A 20065-nucleotide genomic window follows, 5' to 3' on the forward strand; every position below is an offset into this window, starting at 1 on the left:
ATCATTCATTTTTATTTTAGGTCATTAAAATAAGAAGCTATAACAAAAGAAATGTATGACTTTTCCTCCCAAAAAGTAATATCAAGAGCATGTGTTTGAACTGTGAGTTTGTGCACAGGTGTTTGATGGGGAGTCCACGGGTGGATTTCACAGTAATTGCTGTGTGTGCTTGCTGTAATCTTTATGTGTTTGTAAAAGTCCTCGTGTATGTTTATAACAAATGTGTGTTCACAAAAATAAGAGTGCATTTGCAGTGTTGTGTATTTGTGTCTGTCTGTGATTGTGTTACAGGATCTGTAACTATCTGTTTGCACCTGCATCCGTGTATATTTGTTAGGGATTTCTTAGGGAGTGCATCCTGTGTATATGTATTGGTCTTGTGTGTGTGTGTGTGTGTGCGCGTGTGTGTGGTGCCTCTGACCCTTTGTACATGTATGTTTTTAATGCTCATAATTAGCATGTTTGCTTTGTTTCTATGTGAATAAGAACACATTTGTATTTATACCATTGTCTGTGTTTGTGCCACTAAGTCTTCCTATTATATAATTGTGTGTGCGCGTGCAGATGTGTATTTTTGCACTTGTGTCTGAACTTTTGAACAGATCAGCCAAAAATGAACAATAGCCCTATTTTAGAGACAAAGAAACAAGAAAACCAGGAATAGAACTTGTGTGACGAGGGTCTGAATTTGATGTACTAGCCATTGGGCAACCTCATTTTCAGTGAAGCTAGCTCGGATTTATATCAAAATAACTGAGAGCAGAGTCTGTCCCATTAAGTTTCAATTGATTGCATTTTCCCTTGTGCTCATAAAACAACAAAACCCACATGGTTATTGATACTTCAAGAATCAGTCAGACTACACTGGTGAATAATATTAGTCACGTGTGTTAGGAATGGCAGGATTGGATAGGGGGATGGGAGAAACAAAAGATTTGTTTTCCCATACCCATATTCAATTAAAAAAAAAAAAACAGGAACTGGTGAAAAATGCAAAAATTTCTCCATATTTATTTTTTATTTTTTTCTTTATTAGTGAAAATTTCACATTTCTGAAAAATACCAATAATTCTATAAACTGATCAAAAAAGAGCAAAACATTTTACAACATTTCTGAGAAAAAATGTATATTTTATTTTAAAAATCCATTTTTCTTTATGATCTAATATTTTCCTTCATTGATTTTTCCCTTTGCCCCATTATTTGGCTTTAGTGCTTTTCCTCATATCTTTTTGCTTTCTGATTCCCAGCTTCTCAAATAACATTTGCATTTTTATTTATTGAAACCTTTCTTATTTTCAGCTTCCATTAATTAATTTTTGGGAAGACAGTTCTACTTTAAATTCATCAAGGGCCAGAATCTGCCTTTCTCCCTCTCCTGTTGTAGTACCTTAATCTCTGAATAGACATATCAGTTCTGTGGAACTACTCCTGGAGTTAGGTGCTACTCATTGGAGGGGTGAGTGGCAGAAGTCTGGGTTGGGATTTTTAAAGGATTCTAAGGGAGTTGGGCATCCAAATCCAATTGAATTTCACTAGGTATTGCCTACCTGACCCCTTTAGGCCTCTTTGAAAATCCAGCTCAGGCCTCATTCCACAGACACTTATCACTGGGGTACAGTGTTTACTCTTGGCCGCAGACTGTTCATGGCCAACATTACCTTACTTGGATTCCTTCTCCTCACGTTAGAAGGAGTTGGGTGCAGTTGGCATTGGGGTATTCCTTGTAAACATGGCACCCGTCAGGGAGCTGGTAAAGAAAAACAGAGAGGTCAATGTGAAGGTTAAGTGCATCTGATAAGATAGTCCTGGACTATGTGGATCAACAAAGGTGCTGAAGTTTCTGGAGCCAGGCTTGAACTCAGGGCTGAGCTGGTTTCTATTCCAATAACAGGACAAACCAAAATGCATGACTTGAGCACCAGGCATCGCCCAAAATTTGATCCGAACGCTGCTGCTAATGTCCCTCTGTTTAATTTCTAGTGCTTATTAATGTGTTTAAAAATTGTATTTTTCAGGTGGAAGAAAAAAATGAGAGAAAGTAGGGGAAAGTCACTTTCTTTCATGTTTTTATTTACTTCTCTTTTCTCCCCCAATATCAAACAGGGGGCAGAGTTTTTTAAAAGGTTTAAAATGTGAGAGAAAGTAACACTTTTTCTTACTTGTTAAAACTTTTGAACACTTTTCCAGCAAAGGGAAAAAGTTTTAAGATACAATGAGGTGTTTTACCTCCTTTTTTTAAAAAAACACACACCTTTTTTCAACTTTTTCCATTGAAGTTTTGTCAATACCCCATTTTTCACGTTTTGGTTGAAAAAATGTCAGCCAGCCCTAGATGAAATCCCATTCTTCCTGCTCCAAAATCACAGGCCTCAATCTTTGGAGTTCAAAGAGAATCTGTGTTACCTGTCACCAGTATAAGGCCTTTGACAAACAGTTAAGCAAGTCTGATTGCTCACCCCACACATGCTGGGAATGGGTTAAAATGGGGCTGAGAGGCCAATTAATCTGCCTGCTCTCACCTAACCACCCCCAATTAAAAATAAAGCTAAGCAGGGTGAGCCCAGCTGGGGGAAGGAGACTCAGAGGAGAGGGGAAGAGAGTTCCCTCTCTCTGGGAAGCAGCCTGAAAGAAGAGTAGAGTAGAATGGTCACTTCAGGGTCAGCTGGAAGCCCGAGAGGACTCAGGCACCTCTAGGAGCTATAGCCTGTGTGAACCCTGTTGTGACGGGAGAAATGTGCTAGCCCCTGGGCTGTGGGTTGATTGAGGCACGGAAGCCTGTGTTAGACAGGGAGCGATTCTAGAACAACAGAGGTACATCAGTGACGAGGTGGCTGCCGGTTGAGCCTAGCCAGGCTGAAGGTTTGGTTAATATAAGTTTCTGTTGGACCTTGGGTGAAAGGACTGTGAAAAATGGAGGGCCGGGACACTCTTGTGGCTGGAGGCTAAAAGACAATGGAGGAAACCAAGGCAAAAGTTGCTGCAGCCCGGAGCGGGCGTGTTGGGGCAGCAACTTCGCCACACTCCCATACACACATTAGCCAGAATATGCAACAATCACAGTCAGAAGGGTGTGGGTATCTATGCAGGCTTCTATCGCTGGCAGATGAGATGCATGGTTTCACATCTGTGAGAGACAGTTCTGTGCCAACACTCTAAGTAAGTGACATGTCCATGTCCTCTGCCTTTATTGTCTCTGCAGATTCAATGTACCCATCCAATGGCGAGGGGCAATCACACCCCAACACCTGGCTTCATCCTCTTGGGATTCTCCAACCTCACGAACCTGCAGGGTTTGCTCTTCATGGTCTTCGAAGTCCCAGCCGACGGGCTGTCCATATACCTTCTCAGGCAGTCTTCTGTCCCAACACCAGGTCCTGGGCCACTTTGCCAGTGGCTGGTGGGGAACCCAGATCCCCTTGCTACTCCAGGTGCCAGCCCAGGGACCCTCTGACTAGCATACTAGGTCTGCTCAGTCTCAGGCCCTGTCGCTGTACCCCAGCGCTCTACCTCCTTGCCTACCTCTGGGTTCACCACTGGAGCTTCCTCCACTCCCTGTGGCTACTTCACCCCTCTAGGCCTCCTGTAAGACTCCCGAGTTCAGGGCAGAACCCCAGGGCTTAGTGTCCCCTGGATCTCCTCCTTGTCCCAGGGAACAACTGCAGACATCCTGCCTCCCAGCAGCTCATTCCTGCTCGGGCTTCCTGGCTTGATAATGGTATCCCAGCTCCCAGGAGTGGCGCCAGGGTTTTTGGTGCCCTAGGCGGGGGTCCTTCCGCGCTCCCGGTCGTCGTCGGCAATTCTGCGACGGGGGGGGTCCTTCCGCACTCCCGGTCTTCGGGGCACTTCGGCGGTGGGTCCCGGAGCGAGTGAAGGACCCGCCACAGAATTGCCGCCGAAGACCCGGAGCGCAGAAGGACCCCCCGCCGCAGAATTGCCGCCCCACCAAATCCTGGTGCCCTAGGCGACCGCCTAGGTCGCCTAAATGGAAGCGCCAGCCCTGCCAGCTCCTCCCGCAGCTGGGCTTCATCTGCCATTAGGCCCTATCAAGCCCTGGTTTCCCTCCATGTGCAGCATCTAAGGTTAATTGGCCCCTCCCGGCTCACACTAACCCACTCAGGGCTCGTGTGGGGTGGACACCCCATCATACCCCCAGTGCACTTTTCAGGTATTGATCTCAAAGCACCTTACAAGGAAGAGAAGTGTGGCTAACCCCCTTTTGCAGATAGGGAAACCGAGGCATGGAGGGGTCATGTGATATGCCCTGGGTCACCCAACAGGTCAGTGGTAGGAATGGAAATAGAAGTCAGGTCTCCCAGCTCCCCAGCCCCTGCCTCCCATGACACAAACACCAGTTTAGTGAAGAAAATGATAGAGCCTGGGATTGTCAAAGAGGCTCACTGGAATCAGTGGAAATTCCAGGGGAGCTGGGCACCTAAATCCCCCTCAAAGCCCTTCGAAAATCCCACCCATAATAGAGGGGATATTGTACCAACTTTTGTTGTTGTTGTTGTTGCGCAAAATACAATATTTTACTAATGACGACTTTCTGCCCTGCTAATTTCCAGATCCCATGGTCTGCGTTTGGGAAGAGCCACAATGCTGGATACCAGCAAACAGCTCAAGAGGGGGGTCCTGGTGGGTCATTGTGTTGGTTCACACAAAAGAGCTATGGAATAATGAAATCCCATTGTTTTAGGGGCAGATCGTCATCTGGTGACATACTGAAATATCTGTCCTTCACGTGTGTGTGTATGTGTGTGTGTGTGTGTGTGTGTCTCATACACACACACACAGGCTACATCTACACTATGAGCTAGGGGTGTGATTCCTCTGCTCGTGTACACATACCCACACTAGCTCTCAACTAGCTAGCATGAGTATAAACAGCAGTGTAGCCACGGCAGCATGGGTAGCGGCAGCAGAAGCACAGCTGAGCCATGCTGAGTACATACCTACCAGGTTCAGGCTCCCATTGACTTCCAATGGCAGCTCCACTGATTTCAAAGGGGGCATCTAGGCCAACTCTGGAAAAACTCACCTTTAGACTGAGATTTTCAACTCAAACACCGGGATTTGCATACCAGTCCCCATTAGAAATTTAGTATCTGTGTCAGAGGCCCAACGATGACCATCCAAATGTGATTACGGCCTTTTACTGTGTTTTCCAGGCACATTTTCCGTTTCCCATTCATGGTGGGATTACAATGGGCCCTGGCCCTGGAAGTCTCAATGAGCTACAATTCCAGCTGTGTCCAAAGAACATAGTTCTAGGAGGGCTCTGTGATTTCCTGCATGGCCTGGGCAGATGCAGATTTGCCCTTTATTCCTCGCTCATTCTGAACACTGGGCCCAGAACTGTTCACAAGGGTCTGTGAGATGGGTACATGCTGGGAAAGGCCCTGAGGCCCCCCTCTCAGGCTGATGCAGACAGGAGATCAGAGCTCAGAGGCCCTCCACCCTGGCTCTCTCTCTCCTTCCCCTCTCCATCTATGTACCTTGTGTACCCAGCTGTGACTGGGCTGAATCTCGCCCCAGGGGGCCCAGCCAAGGGACACCCCATCCCTCTCTCGTTCCATCTGAGGGTCTCTCCCGGTGTCAGGGTCACCATCCACTGACAGAAGAGGTGCCTGGAGGTTGCAGAGTCTCGCTTGCTCAAGTGGAAATGACTCTGTCGAAGGCAGAGTGGCGCCTGCCGACATTCTCCGCTCTCGTGGGGTCTGTCTGCCAGTTACCTCGTGGCAGCAGAGAGACAGGATTTGGGGAAATGAGATAATTTTTTCTGGTTTATACCAGCTCAAGTTCTGGTGATATCAATTTAAACCAAGTGTCGTTATTCTCCTTGGCTTGAATCAGGAGAGACTCTCTTGCTATGAATACGCTGACAGTGCTGTGAATTAAGTTGAATGGAAAATTAAATCCTAGCGATATTTGTGTGATTAATTCCAAGGGAGGTGTGGGAACACGTGTAATGTCACATCTTTGAGTGAAACTCTACATGGCTTGAGATCATTGTGCCTGAGAGTGACTGATTTATTTCATTGTGTATGTGTTAGTGGGATTTTGCATGTGTTTGCTTATGCCCAATATGTTTGCCTGTGTGTGCATTGTGTGTGTATGGGGGGCGGGGCTGTATGTGTTTACCTCCCATGTTTGTGTCTTCATATGTGGGCTATTGTTTTGGGACTTTGAAGTTTTAAGTGGGCTTTGAGGTAAGAGCCTTAAACCCTCATACATGTGCTGCTTTCAGAGGGCGGTACTAAAGGGAGAGACTCTGCTGTGAAGTGGAATGGTTGGCTTCTCCTTGTTTAAGTGAAAAAGACTAACACAGTCCTAGGATGCATCAGGTGAGGTATTACCAGTAGAGAGAGGGAAGTGGTAGTACCAGCATACAAGGCACTGGTGAGACCTCATCTGGAATACTGTGTGCAGTTCTGGTCTCCCATGTTTAAGAAAGATGAATTCAGACTGGAACAGGTGCAGAGAAGGGCTACTAGGCTGATCCGAGGAATGGAAAACCTGTCTTATGAGAGGAGACTCAAGGAGATTGGCTTGTTTAACCTAACCAAAAGAAGGCTGAGGGGAGCTATGATTGCTCTCTACAAATACATCAGAGGGATAAATACAAGGGAGGGAGAGGAGTTATTTATGTTAAGCGCCAATGTTGGCACAAGGACAAATGGATATAGGCTTGAAATTAGACGAAGATTTCTAGCCATCAGAGGAGTGAAATTCTGGAACAGCCTTCCAAGGGGAGCAGTGGGGGCAAAAAAGCTAACTGGCTTCAAGACTGAGCTTGATAAGTTTATGGAGGGGAGGGGATGATGGGACTGCCTACAATGGCATGTAGCCGATCTGCAACTGCTAGCAGCAAATATCTCCAGTGGCTGGAGATGGGGCACAAGATGGGGATGGCTCTGAGTTACTCCATAGAATTCTTTCCCAGGTGTCTCACTAGAGGGTCTTGCCCACATGCTCAGGGTCTAACTGATCACCATATTTGGGGTTGGGAAGGAATTTCTCCCCAGATCAGATTGGCAGAGACCCTGGGGGGTTTTCACCTTCCTCTGCAACATGGGGCATGGGTCACTTGCAGATTTAAACTAGTTTAAATGGTGAATTCTCTGTAACTTGAAGTCTTTAAATCATGATTTGAAGACGTCAGTAACTCAGCCAGAGGTTAGGGGTCTGTTACAGGAGTGAGTGAGTGATGTTCTGTGGCCTGCAATGTGCAGCAGGTCAGACTAGATGATCATGATGGTCCCTTCTGGCCTTCAAGTCTATGAGTCTAAGAGAGCTCATTGAGGGGGGAAACTGAGGCAGCACAAAGCAGAGCCACACTCAGCTGCAAAGGGGTGCTGTAGGAGGCAATGGTGCCTTTCTGCACAACCTGGATCAATTTCATTTGAAACATGTTAATTTCACTAATGCCCTGCTTTGGACAAAAATAATCATTCAAAAAAAAAAAAAAAAAGAAGAAGCCTGCTTCATTATGTGCTCGTTAAAACCATTTCCGTTAGCAAAGCTCCTTCTAAAAAGAACTCTCTCCAATTAGCCTGTAGCACCTGTTAGTTTAGAGACCTACAGGAGGACACACCGGTCATTAGAACTTCACATGCCTTAATGAGCGCTCCAAGAAGGGCTCAGCCCAGCACAAGGCTGGGCCCGGCCTGGAGAGCTGACAACCCTCTTGAGGAATTATGGGCCAGCAGCAGAAACAAAGTTACTCGTTGCTTTAATGGGTCCCACTGAGGGCCATTAGAATGGCAACGCTGCCGGGAAATGCCGGTTTCTGTGGCAGTCTCGTGGGGGCTGATTAGAAAAGAAAGTCAGAGGCATTGATTAAAGTTAGATAAAGGAAGGGACTGGGGGTCTGTTCCTATGGCAGATAGCCCTGATGGGAAAGCCAAAGGGGTCGAGCTGTTCATTCCCAGCGCCCATGACAAGTGATCCCTCCCTTCATAAATTCCATTAGACCCCCAGGTAGTGAGAGAAAGTAAGGAGGGTCGGGGTGGGGCTGCAGTGAAACAGACACGTAAACAAACCTCAGTTTCCCACGAGGTTAGCAAAGGCGGCACGGCCCAGAGGTAGTGAGCAAAAGGCAATTCCAGGTTTCTAGGCCTCAGTGACTGATGGGCATTGCTGTGCTGCCCACAACCCCCTGCTCTGCAGATGTCCTCGGTCCTAACCCACAGCCCCCTTCTCCCCCACCCCATTCCATCTCTGGGCTCACACACACACAGCTGTGCTGGTGCCCCTCAATCCTGACCCGCAGCCCCCTGCTGTCCCAGCCCTGACTCCCTTACAGCTCTGTTGACAGATCTCAGGCCTGACTTACAATACCCCTGTTGTGCCTGTCCTAACTCTGCTCCCCGGCTCTGCCGATATGTCACAGAAATGAGCTATCATTGCTGTCCTGTCCAAAACACGCAATGCTGACAATTCCCCTCCAGCCTGACCCTTTGTGATCCAAGTTCACCATCCCCCTCCCCCCCCCCACACACACATATGGAGCTCTGTCAATGCACCACTGTTGTGACCTGCAGCTCTCCTCCTGCAGTGCTCCCATCACCTGGCCCTGGCCCTGCATCCTCAGAGCTCTGGTATTTCTGCTGAGTTCTGAGCTGCAGCAGCCCCTGCCAGGCCAGTCCCAGGCCAGAACTGAGCTGACTCCATGCATCACAAAGCAGCTTGTACTTCTTTCCCCCCCCCGTCCCCCCCCCCCCCACACACACACACAGTCACAGAGAACAGGTGTCCTTCCTTCCAAGAGGATGCAGAAGGGAAATACGCACACACACACACACACACACACCCCGAGCGAGAGAAGAGGACAGCAGGGATGCATGCACCTGCACCCACACACTGAGCAGGGGACAACAACAAAACACACACAAACAAATACACAGCAGATCCCAGAGCCTCCGGCAGGGGAACAGCCTCACAACATACTGTCCCAGATCCACAGGATCGGTGCTGCACCACCAGCTTTGGACCAGTCCCTTGCAGGACCCCCTTTGATGGGCCAGACCCCAAAAGGGTCTCACTCTCCCTTCAGGGGAGGCCATGCGGACTCACCGCCTCCTGGCCTGAACCTCTGGTGATCCAGCCCCCCTGCTTCACCCCATGAGCTCTGTCCAGATAGTCCAGCAGAGCCAGACTCCTGGGCGAAATGTGTCTGCTTGGCAGGGACCGATGCACCTCCCTCAGGATTTGCAGTGACACTCAGGCAGCGTGTGCGAAACAGCCGGGTTTATTAGTCACATGGACACAGCCTAGGAAGCCCTTAGGTTAGCAAACAGGAATGAAGATGAAAGAATCATCCATTCTGGTCAGCCCAGGGCCGAGCTGAGCTGGAGTAAACCCTGTGTCCAGGCTGTGTCTGTGTGTCTGTCTGACCTCTGTAGTCAGTTCCCAGGAGAGAGAGAGAGAGCGTCCAGAAACCACCTCTTACCCCCACCTCACTCCTTCCCAGTCCTTCATTCTCCAGCTGGAGTCTTTGCTCACTTTCCCTGCTGAGAAGGGGGGAAATCCAGGAGTCAGGGGAGCTGGCATTATCTCTCTGGCCCCCTTGTTCATCTGGGTCAGTTTCAACCAGTTCCTTAACAGCTCTTCATGCCAACCAGACAGGGAGGTGATGCACACATTCCTGTGTCTTTTAGCCTTTCCTGAAAACACACATAGTCCTTTCCCCCCACTGGGTAACCATGCACCATATAGGGGAAACTGAGGCACACAGTGGGGTCATAGAAATATTACCAAAAGTTCCCCCTCCCTCACATATACACAGAGTAATATATCACCAAAAATGATCAAGCTTCTATTATAGTTCTGGGTCTTCATAGTGTGAATCAGAATTAACCCTGACTTAAGTGGGGCTAATGCAGCTCTACATTGGGGCATCTGAGACCCTGATTTGTCTCCAGAGGTCAGTTTCTAACCTTGGTCTCACTGGTGTAAGTTTGGAGAAGAAGAATTATACAGTTTGGAGCACGTGATGGAGATCCAGAGACCTTAGCTTTAATATGGCTGGCCCTGACTTCCTTTGTGACCTCAGCCAAATCACTTAGGCAAAAGTTTTCAAACTCAGGTGCCTAAAGGTAGCCAGCAAAAATCCCTACTAATTGAAGTGGCCAGACTTGCAGGTGTGTTGGGCACCTGCGTTTCTCAGTGACCTGTCTGGGAACCAGGGCTGCCCAGCAATCCTGAAAAAAAACCAGGCTAAAACAGAGACATTAAGGCTAAGATTTTCAAACTGCCACCAGGCTTTGGATGCCCAATTTCTATTAATTTCTAGGGGAGTTAGGCACCTAACTTGTTTAGGAACTTGTGTAAATTCCACAAGGCACCTAAATACCCTTAAAAACCTGTCCCTCTGGATAGTGGGATTAGGTGCTTTTGAAAGTGTGACCCATCCCCTCTCTGTGCCTCAGTTTCCCCAAATGGGGCTGGGGCTGAGGTCTATGATTGTGCCAGATGAGAGGCAAGTTTGGCATTTTGAAAGCAGATTTATAGGAGCTAGGTGTCCAAATCCCACTGACGTTCAATTGGATTTAGGAGCCTAATTCCAGCCTAATTATTATTAACTTTAGGTCCCCAAATTTGAAAATGTTGAAAATGCCCCCATAGATTCCAAGGCCAGAAGGGACCAATGAGTTGTTGTCTCCTCCCATCCAGTCCCAATAATGCTACTTCCTTCTCATTTCTTATCCTTTGCTGCCCTCTGGTGACCAGATGAAGCAAACAGAATTTTTCTCCATCTTTTCTCTTTACCAGTATTTTACTATCAGCTTCCAAATGCTTCCCATTTGTCAGTCAAAATTCTAAGCACTAAGGTCTTGTTGGGGCACTTGGACTGTGAATGGGATCGCAGTGTCCCAGGCACCTGCAGAGTGGGTATTGTTAATTCATCAGCAGGTAATACATGTAGACCGCAATCCTGGGAGACAGGGGCCAATGGGAGGTTGGCCTTTGATCTCAGTGGGGACAGGTTTTGCACCCATTGTCTATCTAGGTAGGTAAATATTTCTGAGCACTGTAGTGTCTGAGCACACACAGGGATGAGGTGACTCAAACAGAGCTACGACTGAGTCACGCCAACTGGAGATCTGCCGAGTGACTCCAATGGAGCGATGGTTGATTGGTTCCAGCTGAGGATCTGTCCTACAGAGTTTAAGGTTGATATTTTTCAGTCCTGACTAGGTGATTTGGACACACATCTGGGGTGTATTAACAGGAGTGTTGTATGTAAGACATGGGAGGTAACTGTTCTGCTGTACTCTGCACTGGCGAGGCCTCAGCTGGGGTACTGTGTCCGGTTCTTGGCACCACACTTTAGGAAAGATGTGGACAAATTGGAGCGAGTCCAGAGGAGAGTAACAAAAATGATCAAAGGGTTAGAAAACCTGACCTGTGAGGAAAGATTAAACAATTGGGCATGTTTAGTCTTGAGAAAAGAAGACTGAGAGGGACCTGATAACAGTCTTCCAGTAAGTTAAGGGCTGTTCTAAAGAGGACGGGGATCCATTGTTCTCCATTTCCACTGAAGAAAAGAGATGAAGCAATGGGCTTAATCTGCAGCAGGGAGATTCAGGTTAGATATCAGGAAAAACTTTCTAACTCTCAGGGTAGTTGAGCTCTGGAATAGGCTTCCAAGGGAGGTTGTGGAATCCCCATCACTGGAGGTTTTTAAAACTAGGTTGGACAAACACCTGTCAGGGATGGTCTAGGTTTACTCTAGCTGATTTAAAGATTAAATGATTTATTCCAAGAGGAGTTGTGAAATATACATTTGATAAGTGAAATTTCTTGTTCATAACTGTTTCTGGTTCAGTAATTGACCAAGATTTTACCCTTCATTTATCTAAGTATTATACAGCACCCATCACTGTAGTATCTGACTCCCAAGTATTTTTGGAGTTATCCACATAGCACCTCTGGAAGTGGGAATATTACCATCATCATCCCTATTTTTCAAAGGGGAAACTGAGGCACAAAGCAATGACGTGACTTACCCAAGGTCACACTATGATTCGGTGATAGAGCTGAGAATGGAACCCAGCACCCATGTTCCCCAATCCAGTGCATCACTGGGATGCTCTCTGCAGGCCAGTTGTAGATATTGCACCCTATCAATATTTTGGGTACCACACTGTATTAAGTTTATGTATCGCTGTGGGCCAGGAATTGTACATAATGCCAGGGGGGAGGGTTATGCCAGCCCCTCCAGGAACCAAAAACAGTAGGGGGTGAGTAAAACAATCACCATGTATGTCTACACTGCACCCTAAGCCCAGGCTCTGACTCACGACTGAGCCCAAGCCCGCCTTCTGTCCACACACAGGTCAGTCTGACTCAGCGCAGCAAGCACTCAGGGCTCGGGTCCTAGGATGCTGCTAGCGGGATGGATCGGGTCCGAGCCCTGTCATTGTGCAGTGTGGATGCAGGTCAAGCCGCAGACCCGAGTCAGAAGGTCTGCACAGTGCAGTATGGACGCGTTTGCATGGCTGTGAGACCCAGGTCCAGCAACAGTAAACCCAGGTTTACAAAGCAGTGTGGACACTCAAGCATGGGCTTGGAAACACCAGTCCACAAGCCCGGGTTTACAATGCAGACACACCCACGGAGACTTACCAACTTCAGAGAAGTTCCACATCTTCTAGGTGGTTTGCACAGACTGGGTCAGGTTGGGTTTTCCAGAAACGAGGAAACACAGAAAGGACTTTTGCTATGAAAGGATGAGCTTGAACTGATTTGGGGCCTTCTTTCTGATCCATCAAACGGACTGGACCTTCTGCCCAAGGAGGCCCCCCACCCTTGTGGAAGGGTTAGAAAGTCTTTGGCCTTCTAGGCCCTTAAGACTGATGGGTGACTCCTGCTATGCTCAGTGTGTTTACATCTGTTTATTGTCTTTATTATGATTTCTCTGTGATGCTTTTACCACAGTAGAAGCCAGAAGTCCTGAGTCCCAGTCCCCCCTACTCGAACCACATTTGCCTCCAAGAACCAAAACAGAACCTGGGAACACTGTGGACCAGTCCCCTGCTCTAGTTGCTAGCATGCAAAATCCACCCAGTGACAAGGAGAGGACCTAGGAACCAGGGAATCAATGTGAATGGATGGGCATGGACAGGTCTTTACATGGGAAGATACTAGAACAATGTGTAAAACATTCAATTGGCGAATACCTGGAGGATGATGTGGTGATCGCCAGCAGCCAGCATGGATTTACTAAGAACAAATCATGCCAAACCAGCTTGATTTCCTTCTTTGACAGGGTAAGTGGTTTGGTAGATATGGGGAATGCGGTGGACATAATATACCTGGACTTCAGCAAGGCTTTTGACACAGTCCCACGTGATATTTTGATAGGTAAGCTGGAGAAATGCGGGCTTGACAAAACTACCATTAAGTGGATACATAATTGGTTAAACAACTGCAAACAAAGAGTAACTATTAATGGAATGATGTCAGATTGGAAGGAGGTCTCAAATGGGGTTCCACAGGGATCTGTTCTGGGTCCAGTGTTGTTTAACATCTTTATTAATGACCTGGATGGAGGACTAAAGAGCATACTGATCAAATTTGCAGATGACACAAAGCTAGGGGGGTTGCCAACACTTTGGAGGATAGAGGTAAAATTCAGAGGGATCTTGATAAATTGGAGAACTGGGCTATAGACAACAAAATGAAATCCAACAAAGACAAATGTAAGGTGCTACACTTAGGGAAGAAAAAACAAATGCGCAAATACAGAATGGGGGATAACTGGCTTGGCAGCAGCACTGCTGAGAAGGATCTGGGAATTGTGGTGGATCACAACCTCAACATGAGTCAGCAATGCGATGCTGTTGCAAAAAAAGCAAATGCAATTTTAGGTTGCATTATCAGAGGCACAGCATGCAAGTCATGGGAGGTGATAGTACTGCTCTACTCTGCCCTGGTTAGGCCTCAGCTGGAGTGCTGTGTCCAATTTTGGTCACCAATGTATAGAAAGGATGTAGAGAAACTGGAAAGGATCCAGAGGTGAGCAACAAAGATGATCAACAGGATGGAATGCAAGCCATATGAGCAAAAGCTGAAGGAACTGGGTATGTGTAGTTTGGAAAAGAGGAGATTAAGGGTGGACATGATAGCAGTCTTCAAATACTTGAAAGACTGCCATAAAAAAGATGGAGAAAAGTTGTTATCTCTTGCCACAGAGGGCAGGACAAGAGGCAATGGGTTCAAATTGCAGCATAGCAGATTTAGATTAAATCTCAGGAAAAACTTCCTAACTGTAAGGACAGTAGAACAATGGAACAGACCACCTAGGGAAGTCATGGAATCTCCTTCACTGGAGGTTTTCAAAAAGAGGCCAGACTGCCACCAGTCTTGCATGGTTTAGACACAAGAAATCCTGCATCTTGGTAGGGGGTTAGACTAGATGACCCTTGTGGTCCCTTCTAACCCTATGGATCTAGGGGCTTGTCTACATTACCTGCTGGATCGACGGGCAGTGATCGATCCAGTGGATGTTGATTTATCGTGTCTAGTCTAGACATGATAAATTGACCACCAAGCGCTCTCCCGTCAACTCCAGTACTCCACCAGGGTGAGAGGTGCAGGTGGAGTCAACGGGAGAGTGTCAGCCGTCGACTTACCGCAGTGAAGACATCGCAGTAAGTAGATCTTAGTAAGTCGACTTCAGCTATGTTATTCACGTAGCTGAAGTTGCGTAACTTAGATTGATTCCCTCCCCCGCCCAGTGGAGACCAGGCCTAGGATTCTATGCTGGAGTGTTATACATTACTGGATATGCTACAGTATGTGAGGCTGTTAATGGCCATGTACGTGTGAGTACAGACAGTCGTATGATTTTATTTTGTTATTCTGTGTGTGGATTTACTTTGATTTCAATGGGGCCAGGATGTCACTGCTGGTATCTAAGTTCCACTATTCATAGAGGGCAGTGATAATTAGGATCTCAGAATTCGATCTGACCTTTGGGGAAATCTCAGTCCCAGTGCAGCATTCCTTCACAGCACTGGTTTAAGGCAATTAATCAATTACCTGGTATCTTAATCCTTCCCAAGAGTTTCTGCACAATGTGGGGCATGTAGTTGTGATTGGACCCCAGGGTCTGTAAATTGAATTTGTTAAGTTTGTGACATTGCACTCCATATGTTTGTGTAAATATGTTTATGAGTGTAAATATGATATAACTGGAATATGCTTTATGCAAAAAGTCTCTTGTAAGGCATCATTACAAAGCTTATAATCTACTGAGTGTGGTCATCCTATTTGTATGAATGTATCATTCTTGTATCTGAAACTAGAAAGATGTAGCATAACTCTGAAGTCCTATTGTAATTATGCAAAGTGTGGGCCATTAATGGTGGTTTAGAATCTTGATGGCTCCCATTGACTAGGACAATTGACTGTAGATGGCTCTGTTTACCTGCAAGCTCCACTGTATATGTGCGGGCCAGTCCTGGTAGAATGGAGGGGGCTCACAGGACACGTGAACATGTCACATGATACTGGAATCCATCTTTAACCTGGTGCTTTTCCATTTAGAAGGAGGGGTGGGAACCCAGAGAGAGACAAAGGATTCCCGCCTTGTGCCAAAGATATAAAAGGGGGTGGAACAGAACAAAGGGGGCTGCCAGTCATGAAAATCCCCTAGTTACCACCTGAGCTGTAACAAGGACTGTACCAGGGGAAAGGATTGGGCCCAGACTAAGAAGGAGTTTAGTCTGTGAAAGAACCTTATTGGAACATCTGTAAGGGTGAGATTTACCTGTATTCAGTTTCTTAAATGTATTAGGCTTAGACTTGCATGTTTTGTTTTATTTTGCTTAGTAACTTACTTTGTTCTGTCTGTTATTACCTGAAACCACTTAAATCCTACTTTTTATACTTAATAAAATCACTTTTGTTTATTAATTAACCCAGAGTAAGTGATTAATACCTGGGGGGAGGGGGCAAACAGCTGTGCATATCTCTCTATCAGTGTTATAGAGGGTGGACAATTTATGAGTTTACCCTGTATAAGCTTTATACTGAGTAAAATGGATTTATTTGGGGTTTGAATCCCATTGGAAGCTGGGCATCTGGGTCCTGGAGACAGGAGTACCTGCTGAGTGGTTTTCAATGAAAGCCTGCAGCTTTGGGGACATGGTTCAGACCCTGGGTCTGTGTTGCTGCAGGCTTGCGTGTCTGACTTAACAAGACAGGGTTCTGGAGTCCCAGGCTGACAGGGAAAACGGGCTCAGAGGTAGTTTCAGCACATCAGGTGACAGTCCCAAGGAGGTCTCTGTGACCAAACCCATCACAAAGTTGCCTTCTCAGACACTGAAAGGCTGATACAGGGATGTGACCCAGCATAGAGTCATATGGTGAGAGCAGGTCGAAGGGGGTCAGTGCTGTGTAACATGAAGTGGGAAAACTGTTTGCTTCTTCACTGTTTTCCTGCAGTTTCTTGATAAAAATAGCATTTTCTTTCCAGGGAATTAAACAGCTGATGTCTTTCATTGTTTGCTTGAGTCCCAGGATGTACTGAGAAGGGCCCGGTGCTGCCCAAGATGGACATATTATGAGCATTAACTGTCAAGATGGATGGTCAGGTTTTAAGCAGTTCTTCCTTTTGTAGAGAATTCAGCAGCTGGTGAATGAGGGATTCCCAACACGCAGCACAAGGCAAGCTTCCTCCATCTGCTGCCCGCTTCCACCTTTCAGCCTTCACCTGTTGGCCCCACCAGCTGGGTTCAAAGGGGAGCTCATGCTCCAAGATTAGTTCAATGTTTTCCCATTCTGAGCATGCTGCTGAAAAAGCAACTATTAGAGCCACTTTTTGGACTGGTTCCCTGAAATGGAATCCACGGCTACTAGGAAATGGATGGATGGGCTGATCCCGTAAGTCAATGGGTCGGATTCCCCTCTCACTCACCGTGGTGTAAATCAGGAGTAACCCTTACTAGTGTCAATAGAATGACACTAGAATAAATAAGTGTAGGAGCAATAGAGTTTCTTTGAATTTACACCAGTGTGGCAGCAGAATCTCTTCTGAATAAGCATACCTCTGTCACATCACAAAGATCCAGATTCTGCAAACCCTTTCTCATGCAAGCTGTCTTTACTTATGCAAGTAATCTATCTTAAGTAAATGGGACTTCTCCCGTAAGTAAGGGTAAATCAGAAGAGAGGAGAGTTTTCAGGAACATGCTATAATATCCCCAAAATAAAACTATTACCTATAAATTATTGCTTTACTGAGCCAAATAGTTACTCCTTTGGGGCCCCTTCTTGCTGTACTTGAAGTTGATGACATAATCCTATTGAGCTGAATAAGGCAGGATCAGCCGTACAAGTATAGGGCCTGCAAACTCCTATTAAGGGATCCTAGTACTACTCCTACATCTTCTTCTTCTATTACTAGTAGTAGTAGTAGTAGGAACAAAGAATGCAGGCCCTCATTGTGCCAGGCGCTGCACAGACCCCGACTAAGATCAGGCCCCCATTGTGCTGGGCACTGCACAGACACACAATGCGGGATGGTCCCTGCTCTGGAGAGTTTATATTCTTAATAGACAGGACAAAGGAAAGATTATTTTACAGATGGGGAATCTGAGTCACAGAGAGATTAAGTCTGATAGTTTCAAAGGAGCCCAAGGGAGTGAGACAGCCCAAAGCCAATGAGATTTGGACACCTAACTCCCTTAGTCTTCTTTCAAGACTTACACCCTACACCTCAATACTGTAATAAATCTCTCCCCTGGCAAGATGTCACTGTGGCTGAGCATGCTTCATTTCAGAACCTGCCAGAAAGCTGTGGGCTAGTAGCCAAATCAGATGGATGCAAAAATAACCAGACTCAGCCACTTCAACCTGTGCACTGTAGGGCCCATGATATATGGAGGAGCACTTCTCACCCCAGCCAGTAGGGACTCTCCACTCTAGAGCAGTGGGTCTCAACCTTTCCAGACTACTGTACCCCTTTCAGGAGTCTGATCTGTCTTGCATACCCCAAGTTTCACCTCACTTAAAAACTACTTGCTTACAAAATCAGACATAAAAATACAAAAGCGTCACTGCACACTATTACTGAAAAATTGCTGACTTTCTCATTTTTACCATATATTTATAAAATAAATCAATTGGAGTATAAATATTGTACTTACATTTCAGTGTATAGTATATAGAGCAGTATAAACAAGTCATTGTCTGTATGAAGTTTTAGTTTGTACTGACTTTGCCAGTGCTTTTTATGTAGCCTGTTGTAAAACTAGGCAAATATCTAGATGAGTTGATATACCCCCTGGAAGACCTCTCTGGGGGAGGGATAGCTCAGTGGTTTGAGCATTGGCCTGCTAAACCCAGGGTTGTAAATTCAATCCTTGAGGGGGCCATTTAAGGATCTGGGGCAAAAATCTGTCTGGGGATTGGTCCTGCTTTAAGCAGGGGGTTGGACTAGATGACCTCCTGAGGTCCCTTCTAACTCTGATATTCTATGATTCTATGACACAGGCCGATGCAATTTCAATTCTAACCAATAGGGTACAACACCTGCACCCCCACTGTACAGAGCCAATAGCATACAACGAAGTCCCAGTTCCATTCAGGAGGGTGAAAACGTGGATCAGCTCCAGTCCCAAAATCCAGTCTCCCCCTGGCACTTTTGTTACAATTTTGACTTCCCTTCTCCCTGTCCCATCTACTAGGGGCAGCACTGGAACTGCTGTGGGACAAGTTGTAGCAGTTCTGTTCCCACCCTGTAGGGGCAGCACTTGGGCTCCTATTCCAGGTGTATTTCCACATGCACACGGGGGGGGGGGGGGGGAGGGGAGGTGTGATGGAAAATCCCATCCCTTTCCTGCTGCCCCAACCCAGTGTCACAAATGTAACTTCCTGAGCTTCCTCACAGCCAGCTGCACATCCTTGTTCCTCAGGGTGTAGATGATGGGGTTCAGCACTGGGGTGACAACCGTGTAGAGAACAGAGATGGCCTTGTCCATGGGGAAGGAGCGGAAGGGCCGGGCATAGATATATATGCAAGGCCCAAAGATCAGGGTCACCACGGTGAGGTGGGAGGCGCAGGTGGAGAGTGCCTTGGCACGCCCTTCACTGGAGCGTGTGCTCAGCTTGGCCAGGAGGACAGAGTAGGATACGAGCAGCACCAGGAAGCCCAGGAGAGTCATCAGGCCACTGTTGGACACCATCAGCAGCTCCACAGCAAAGGTGTCGACACAGGCCAGCTTGACTACCTGGGGCACGTCACAGTAGAAGTTGTCCAGCTCGTGGGGGCTGCAGAAGGGCAGCTGGACGATGATGGAGACCTGGATGATGGAGTGGATGAAGCCGCCTACCCAAGAGGCCCCCACCAGCCCCACACACACAGCCTGGTTCATGATGGCCATGTAGCGCAGCGGGTGGAATATGGCCACATAGCGATCGTAGGCCATGATGGTGAGCAGGAAGATCTTGATGCCCCCGATGAAGTGGAAGAAGAAGATCTGGGCCACGCAGCCCCTGTAGGAGATGGTCTGAGCCTGAAGGAGGAAGCCTGCCAGCAAATTGGGAGCGGTGACAGAGGAGTAGCAGAAATCCAGGAAAGAGAGGTTCCCCAGCAGCATATACATGGGGATGTGGAGCTGTGGCTCACAAGCCACCAGCGCCACGATGAGGAGGTTGCCCAGCACCGTCGCGCCATACACAGCCAGGAAGATGACAAATAGGAGGAGCTGGAGCTCCGAGGACTTGGTCAGTCCCAGGAGTACGAACTCGGTCACAGTGCTGCGGTTCCCCTCTTCCATGGAGGCAGCTCGTGCGTTACACACAGACCCTGGGGCCCTGGGGATAATAACAGGGATATTAATGGGAAGGGATAAAGAAACAAGTGCTGAGACCCTGACTCAGTGATTACTGAGGGCCAGACACCCAGGTGCCTCAATGACTTTAAAACCTGGCCCTCACCTCTTACTCAGGCACTCCTGGTGGAACGAACAAGCCACCTCTTGAGGTTACCTAGTCAAGGGAACGATGCCAATTAACCTCAGCTACGGAGCTGCTCTTTAGCCTTGGGGAT

The 20065-nt window shown here is 47.2% G+C and overlaps 1 protein-coding gene across 1 annotated transcript; it reads right to left on the minus strand.

Annotated features, from left to right (window-relative positions):
• Positions 1 to 18872: 18872 nt before the first annotated feature.
• On the minus strand, positions 18873 to 19793 carry LOC135887502 (olfactory receptor 4D5-like). The gene has a single exon (XM_065415245.1). The coding sequence runs from the start codon at positions 19791 to 19793 to the stop codon at positions 18873 to 18875; it is 921 nt and encodes a 306-aa protein (XP_065271317.1).
• Between the last annotated feature and the right edge of the window lie 272 nt (positions 19794 to 20065).

Source organism: Emys orbicularis, chromosome 13 (genome assembly GCF_028017835.1).
Source record: "Emys orbicularis isolate rEmyOrb1 chromosome 13, rEmyOrb1.hap1, whole genome shotgun sequence".
Lineage (NCBI taxonomy): Eukaryota > Metazoa > Chordata > Testudines > Emydidae > Emys > Emys orbicularis.

Excerpts from the sequence above, each read along its gene's own strand:
- LOC135887502 (XM_065415245.1), bottom strand. The coding sequence starts at position 19,793 with ATGGAAGAGGGGAACCGCAGCACTGTGACCGAGTTCGTACTCCTGGGA.